This window comes from Tachypleus tridentatus, chromosome 7, assembly GCF_004210375.1.
Source record: "Tachypleus tridentatus isolate NWPU-2018 chromosome 7, ASM421037v1, whole genome shotgun sequence".
NCBI classification, from domain to species: Eukaryota; Metazoa; Arthropoda; class Merostomata; order Xiphosura; family Limulidae; genus Tachypleus; species Tachypleus tridentatus.
This window is the reverse complement of record NC_134831.1, coordinates 174381279-174389164: the sequence shown is the minus strand read 5'-3', so window position 1 is coordinate 174389164 and position 7886 is coordinate 174381279. Positions and strand designations below refer to the sequence as shown.

General features: G+C 29.8%; 1 protein-coding gene across 3 annotated transcripts; it reads right to left on the bottom strand.

The window, feature by feature from the left end:
- Positions 1–1761: 1761 nt before the first annotated feature.
- Positions 1762–6975, bottom strand: LOC143258245 (putative oxidoreductase TM_0325). Of its 3 annotated transcripts, none has more exons than XM_076517230.1 (5): positions 6734–6975; positions 6335–6413; positions 4532–4671; positions 2738–2830; positions 1762–1897 (listed from the first exon to the last, which is right to left on the bottom strand). In XM_076517230.1, the coding sequence occupies exons 2-5, from the start codon at positions 6390–6392 to the stop codon at positions 1808–1810; spliced, it is 381 nt and encodes a 126-aa protein (XP_076373345.1). In that variant the 5' UTR covers positions 6393–6413; positions 6734–6975; the 3' UTR covers positions 1762–1807. The 3 variants fall into 3 exon arrangements, with proteins under 3 accessions (XP_076373345.1, XP_076373346.1, XP_076373344.1); XM_076517231.1 differs by lacking the exon at positions 6734–6975 and adding an exon at positions 6673–6727; XM_076517229.1 differs by lacking the exon at positions 6734–6975 and adding an exon at positions 6659–6715.
- Positions 6976–7886: the final 911 nt, after the last annotated feature.

Sequence of the window (7886 nt, the reverse complement as noted above, 5' to 3'; positions counted from 1 at the left end):
CCATCGCTTATCATGAATGAAATTTGTCTCGATATGAATATTAATTACAAGTTACTAAATTTCATTTTCAAATGTGTTTTATTTCTGAGTACTTCTATACTACTTGATATTTCATATTCTCTAATTCAACATATTACTTTAAAACATTTAATAGCGAATTTAAACGTAACGTACACACTTCTTTATTTTAATATCGAAACAATATTCCAAATTTAATAACAATAAACTAAAGCTTGAAACTTCCAAGCTAGTCTTACAATATTTTCCCTATATTTAATATATGTATAAAGTTTTCTTATTTAGGCCTGGCATGGCCTAGCGCGTTAAGGCGTGCGCTTCGTAATATGGTCGCGGCTTCGCGCCGAGTCGCTCAAACATGCTCGCCCTCCCATCCGTGGGGCGTTATAATGTGCGGTCAATCCCACTATTCGTTGGTAAAGAGTAGCCCAAGAGTTGGCGGTGGGTGGTGATGACTAGCTGCCTTCCCTCTAGTCTTACACTGCTAAATTAGGGACGGCTAGCACAGATAGCCCTCAGTAGCTTTGTGCGAAATTCCCAAACAAACGTGTTTGTTTGTTGCTTGATTTTTTCTTTCTCCGCTGCGTTCTATACGCAAGTCACTTCTCACGCGAATGTGCGTAAAACACAATTTTAAGTTGATTTTCACGTCTATCGTCTGTTACCCAAACAAGGTCATTTTTTTTCTACACCATTAACATATATACAGCATATGAAGAATTCTTAAGCAGAGTTGTCATTTTCTGTAAGTTTTAGTTAACATCTAACTACAGGTCTATTTATTTACAAATGATTACCTATACGTTTAACTCATACAGAGAAGAAATATATGCAGAATTAGAATGTCGTGAGGGAAAAAAAGAAAACAATAGGCTAATGTATAAAATAAAATAGCGTTGTCTACCATAAAATACATTATGTAAAATAAAAAGGTTTACATTATCACACTTGTTATGATAAAATGAAGTGAGCCAATGTATTTTTTTCTACTTTATTTTCCTCTGGATGGTTAGATACGGGAAGTTGATTGTTGTTTTGATATATTATAAAGTGAAAAATTACACTTTGTTTATTGTGTGTTTCATACATGAATATCATAAAGTGAGTACAGTAACACATTCATATTAACATATTAAATTTACATTAAAGGAAACTGAACATGATATGAAATACATATTTACGTTTAAAATTTTAATATTCGTGGAAGGATGACGGGAGATGTGAGACACAGAAGTAAGGCTTATCCTGTTCACCAGATCGGGTACTAACACGTGTACAAGATAATCTAAATATTCTCCATAAGGGCCTATTTATACTTGCCAGTGAAGAAAAACCAAAAACATTATTCATAAAAAAGCCCTGATTTAAAACAGTTTCGTAGTTTTGTTTTCATAAGTTCATAAAACATTTTTCTACCTTTCGAAATATGTTATTGTTTTTTTTTCAAAAAGCTCGACAACACCAAGTAAAACAGATAGTTTTTGTATAAATCTATTATGTGTGTTAATTATTTTCTTTATCCTTCTTATAAAACTACTATATACCTTCATGTGACATGGCGGTATAACTACGGACGTAAAACGCTAGAAACCGGGTTTCAATACCTATGATGGCCAGAAAACAGCCAGCTTTTGTACTTGATTAGAAACAAATATTACTATGTGTGTACAGTATTGATTACAAATTGTATATACACACAGTCCTCCTTGTTTGTCTACATATATATATGTGTGTGTATTGTGTGTATATTTTCCTTACTTTTCTACATAACTACAACATGTTAGCTTCGTTACCGAACATTGATTTTCCACACCAAATCTAGTGTTTGCAAAGAACCATCTTCAGCTGAGTCCAATGCTATTATTCCAGCATTGTTAACCTGAAGAAAAAACAAAACATTTTTTAATGTTCCAACTTTTTCCTCTTATATTTATATTAATTTGAATCTTTTCGATTCAAAAATAAAAGGCGTGTAAAATGTTAAGTGTTTCACGGAATTTTAGACATTTTGGTTTCTAGAGCTTTGGCAGCTGTTAGGGTTAAGACCGAAACTTCTGATGCTGATTGAGTTTGTTACTAGGCAACTGACACTGTAATGATCTCTTCATTTGAGATAATTTCTCTTTTCTTACTACCTCTTACTTTTAGTGAGTACAGATTGTGATTATATATCGTGATCTAGTGAATTTCCATGATTTGTAACCACATCCACGTTGGAATCTCTGATCGTTCTGTGTCACTTCAATTGAAGAGCAGTGACTTACAATTACAGATGAATTCTAAGGAAGACTACATTACAAAATGTGTCATAGATAATTACAATACGAAAAGCGTTTCATCTCTCGATAGAACAATTTTCTTTTTAGCATTTAACTGTATTGTTGAGCCTAAAAAAGGCTTGAGTACAGTTGTAAATAACTGGCTATTCTAGAACGATTTGTAATTTACTCGGACATAAATTTAATTCATAAAAAAATGTAACCATAGGCTAAGTAAAATACTTTCATTAAAATTTTACCAGTTTAGATTCTTTACTTGGAGTGCTAAGACTTTTATGTTCCTTTTAAAAGGTGGGCCTGTCAGGTTAAACTTTGGCTACAAATAATAATGGAACATTAGCCTTCAAATGTTTAAGAATTAGACTCAAGACGAAAGAAAAAATAATTATGGTATAGAAGTAATATGATAAATCTATATTTTTTGTAATAACTAAACTCACTAAAATATTCAGTTTTCCGCAGGTATCAATTGTTGACTTCATAATCCGTTCAATATCTGATTCTATGGTTAAATCACCGACAATACACAAAGGCTGAAATACAAAAGAAAGTGAACATTTCAAGTTAGGAAACAGGAATAAAAATACTGAGTTGTGTGTATCACAGTAAACTGTTGAATTAAACTGTTGTATTTTTTTATATGTTACTACACCGTGTGTTGTATTAAAAAGGTAGTAAGTTATAAAAAGAGAAACATGTTAAAATATTTCAAATAAAACAGATTTGTTTTGAAGCTAGGTATTAACTACAGGTATTAAAAATATCTGTAGACATTCTGCTATATTTCTGGTGGGTTAATAAGATAGAACAAAACTCTGGTAATAAATGAATGTTTGAGGGAGAAATAAAAAATATGGTGACTTTCAAGATTATTTATTTATAAAATAGTAAAGAAATCAAAATATTTTCACTCCTGAATCATTGTGACGTTAAAGAAACATTGTTGATGTCACGTAGAATCACGTTTTGTTGAAATTCAAATAAATGATTTAAATTTAAAACTTCACTAACGTGACATAGCTACCCCAGTTATCTCAAAGGTAATGCACGAGAGTTTATAACGTTAATAATTGAGTTTCGATACTATTGTGTAGTTTTGTGTTTAACAACACAAAACATTAGGTGGATGGATAGTATCTGCTATCTGCATCGGCCATGACACACCATATATGGTAATAGTAATGAAACGTCTTTCACGCATGCACAAATCTACAACTTTGTTCTTCATTTTTCTGCATTATAAATAAACTTAACAACACCAACAGAATTTGGAAACTGTTCACATAAAATAAACTCCTCTGTGGAAATATGTTCCTTCTGTTGTAAAGCTTAGTACAGTGTATTTTGTTGTTAGTACAATCATGATTTCATTATAACTTATCACATTCCAATTATATTTATTACGTTCTAATTATAATTAATTGTTTTAATTATAATGTATAAAGTCTAACGTACAATTTATCATATGTTACTTATCATTTATCAAGCTTTAATTATAATCTGTTACATTCTTGTTATAATTGAGTATTTTAATTATAATGTATCACTTATTAATTATAATTTATTACGTTTTAATTGCTATGAAACTTGTTTACAAATCAAATATTCTAGGTTGAGAAACGTATATTTAAAAGAATGCATTATAAACCATGATATGAGGATACTTTAATCTGTTTCATTTATATAGACCCAGAACAATACCAGAGTTGTAAGAACTACATATTTTATTTTTATATTTTGTTTCTTAATTAAAGGTCAAAATAAGTTAGACTTTCTCATTAGTTTCTACATACTTGGAACAACAGTTCCAATTTATATGAACATATTTTAGTTCAATGAAAAACTAATATGGCGTTATTTATAAGATACTACATTTACAATATTTGTTATTTAAACATTTCCTACCTGTTCACATTTAAAGTGCACACTGAAGTGATTTACACATTTTGGTTAAATATTTAGAAAAAACTACCTTTACACTCCAAATATCTCTATACAATTTTAAAAATTAACCAAAGTTTCGCTAGTGTGGCTTCATCAGGTTTAATATGTTCGAATATTAAACGATGGATAAAATGAATATAAATATATATCTGGAGTATAAACATAGTTTTTTTCTATTTTTTTTTATCTAAACATTTATTATGTATTAAGTACTTCTATGTTACATCGTATTGTGTCTAAATTGAGTTTTTGTATTGAATACTTCTATGTTATATTAAGTTTCGTCAAACCTTTAGATTATGAGGTGAAACTGCTTCACATTCTTCAGCAGATTTTGCCAAATTTTCTTGGTTCCTTCCAGTCAAAGCCAGCTTCGCTCCCAGGCGTGAGAACAACACAGCAGTGGCTCTACCTATCCCTGAAGTAGCACCTAAATGTTTAGATATCCACTTAAGTAGAAGAAGAAAGAGTTTATAGCTTTCAAACAAACAGGGAAAGAATGGACACTTAGTTTATCAATATTAATATGAATGTTGTTCATTTTAATTTATTGTATTAAACGTTTATTTTATTACTAGTGTACAGCCAGTGACAAACGACGAGGTAGGTAAGACTACCCCAACCTCACACGTAACCTAAACCTTACATTTCATAACTTACTGAAATAAATACATTTTGTGAAATAAAGTTTGACCAATAAAGAGCTAGTAAAGTGTAATCAAGGCAGGCAAACGTTGGTAAATTCATTTGTAAGCCAATCAGAATTAAGGTCATTTATGAAATGAATTCGTAACGTATTCATTAATAATTATTAGTAAAAATAAGTAAAATTAATAACTTCTAATATATATAAATTATCCAGTGTGTTTTGTTAAAGGCAAAACATTGATTCATACAAAAATATATTATTTTATATTTATCTGAAGTGAAAGTTGTTTTTTCTTAAAATATATGAAAATTCGTAACACAACATTCCAACAATGGTTCTTATGTTATGTTGCATAGCAAGAAAAGCATAACCTAATATTATTGTTAGTCTATGTACTGTAAGTATAAAGTGAAACGTATAAACAACGAAACTGGAAAAATAAATCTTGTTTTCTAACTTTAGAATTTCTGTTGATTAGAGAGGTTTATTTTTAATAAATTAGCTAAATTCAGAAACGATTTAAGTTTAAAATTGAATCGATATATTTATTTTGATGTTAAAGTTTATGCAGTTGGCTCTAGGCTAGGTGATCCCACGCTATATCTTCACTTTAAGCTTAATATACTCACTATACTTATAAGGTTTCACGATGTAAATCACCCCCTCACATACCTCTTTCACCCACGTCACTAAAATCATAAAAAGCAAACAATAATCGAACTATTCTATTTGAATAAATGCATTTTAGTTTTTATGAATCCTTTTATTTCAAGAAGTCATGAGAGAGTTGACAATACACAGACACACACTGGCTTTTGTATGAGTTAAATATCGAACAATAAAAGTTGATTATATTCATGAACCTGTGATTAACGCCACCTGCTGGTCCAGCTTTTGCTCAAAAACGTTGTGAAGTAGTCACTGATAAAATCAGCTACAACATTAGCTAATCTGTAGTCATGTTGAGAAACATTCGTTTCTTATATGATACAAATTTATAAAATAAACTGATAAGGCACTAAATATAGCGAAAACACCGTAATATAGAGGTGCTGGGGTCGTTTACCAGGAACATGTTTATTCAGATTAAAATTGTCCAAATGTAACATTTTTCACAAACCCTAAGTATATACCAGTTATCATTTTATCATAACGACATTTTAAATTTATTATTTCTGGTCACAAATGTTTGTGTATAAAATATCTATCGTTTAGATATTGTTTCCTGCCATCCAAACGAGACTGTTTGTTATACATGAAGGAATATATTTTATCACAGTATTTCACAAATATAGCAATGTGAAATAAAAACATATTTAATACGTTTATTATAAAATAGTATTGAATGATTGATAATGGATATAGAAATATGTATCAGATGTACTGTTTGAATGGTAACGGTAAGAGGACATACAACATGTTTTTATTATAGAATTTTACATACCTGTGATTATCGCCACCTTCTGGTCAAGTTTCTTATCTGTAGATATAAAGGTTGCCATCCTGTTTGTTATACAAGTAATCTAGAAACAAACAGCAACATACAAATTTATTCTCAGGTCCCAACGACGTATGGCTCCGTTTTAAAAATGTTAGTTTGAAAAAACAAAAAAACAACAAAAAAACCACACAGCTTTAATTATATTGCGTTAAATATAAATAACCTTCAAACATTAACACAAGTCTGATGCCAATAGCAAGAGATAAAAATACAATAAACAAATTATGTATTCTTACACAAATACAATATTTTACGAGAAATACAAACTTTGTTCATTTTACCGATGTTTTCTTTCTTATAGATTTATATATCACATTACTTCATGTAGAATAATAGACTTACCAGGAATTAGTTAACTTCCAGCTGTTGGTAGATATCTTTACCTCTACTGTCAAACAAACTGCTGGTTGTTGATTCGTTAATCAGGGGAGCTTCTAGTTACTGATTGGTTGGTTAGGTTCATCTTAGAATGTTACTCTTTTTTTGTAACTTCTGTTCTATCTACAACATCCAAAACGAGGTGACTGATAAAGATGAATTTAAACTTTTTTATTATGGAATATAAAGTGTACAACAGTTATAATTACAACGTTTTACCAGGTTAACCTGGCACCCTAAGGGATAACAACTATATGTAGTTAGCTGGTGATCAAGTTAACACGAACAAATATTATTATTTAATAATAAATAAGTTTTAAATTTTATGTAAAAGGGTTCGTAATTTAATTAATGAACTGTTTTAATATTAATTATTAATGGTTCAATAGTGTAATTTCAGTTAACTCTGTAAATTAATATTTCTTTTTCACCAGTGTAAACTAATCAGGTGTCGATAGTTTGTAAATTACACCACCAGGAGATTATGCATCTTCACGTAAAGGGAAAACTGGCTTGATTCTTCGCTGGGAGATTGACTAGCAAGAATTACCTGAGAAAAGTTCAATACTTTTACACAGTCTATGGTTAAATTTTACAGGTTTCTGGTCTCGTACATCCAGAAAAATTAGCTTTCACTAAACATGTGTTTTGTTCCCAGGTGTAGAATTAAAGTACATAGGTAAGTCAAACTCGAGAAATTAACTACAACATTTTCAAATACTTCTACACAGTCAGTGGTTGTTGTATATGGTAGATGTATGTCACCAAAAACCTGGTGTATTTTTATAGGATCAGATATTTGTTATTAATTTTAAAAATCAATCTTTATATATTATTACTTAAAACTAGCAAATTATGCTCACAAATTAATATATTTATTGCAATAGTACTTCTTCAAATACAGGATTTCTAGAATAACACAAAATAATTCTAATCGCATTTATATTTATAAGTCAATTTGTTTTAGGTCTGACATCAATTAAGTCTTTATCAATATGTGTACGTTTTCTGCGTTAGTTTGATTAGGGCTAAACCTTATCGTACGTAATAATACCAATAAATAAATTGATAATGTTATTGTAAAAGCGAAAGATAGACTTGGATAAGCTTTCAACAT

Excerpts from the sequence above, each read along its gene's own strand:
- LOC143258245 (XM_076517229.1), bottom strand. Across the intron at positions 4,672-6,334 it reads GAAGGTGGCGATAATCACAG|GTGCTACTTCAGGGATAGGT; the intron begins GTATGTAAAATT and ends CTAAACATTTAG. Across the intron at positions 1,898-2,737 it reads GCGGAAAACTGAATATTTTA|GTTAACAATGCTGGAATAAT; the intron begins GTGAGTTTAGTT and ends TTTTTTCTTCAG.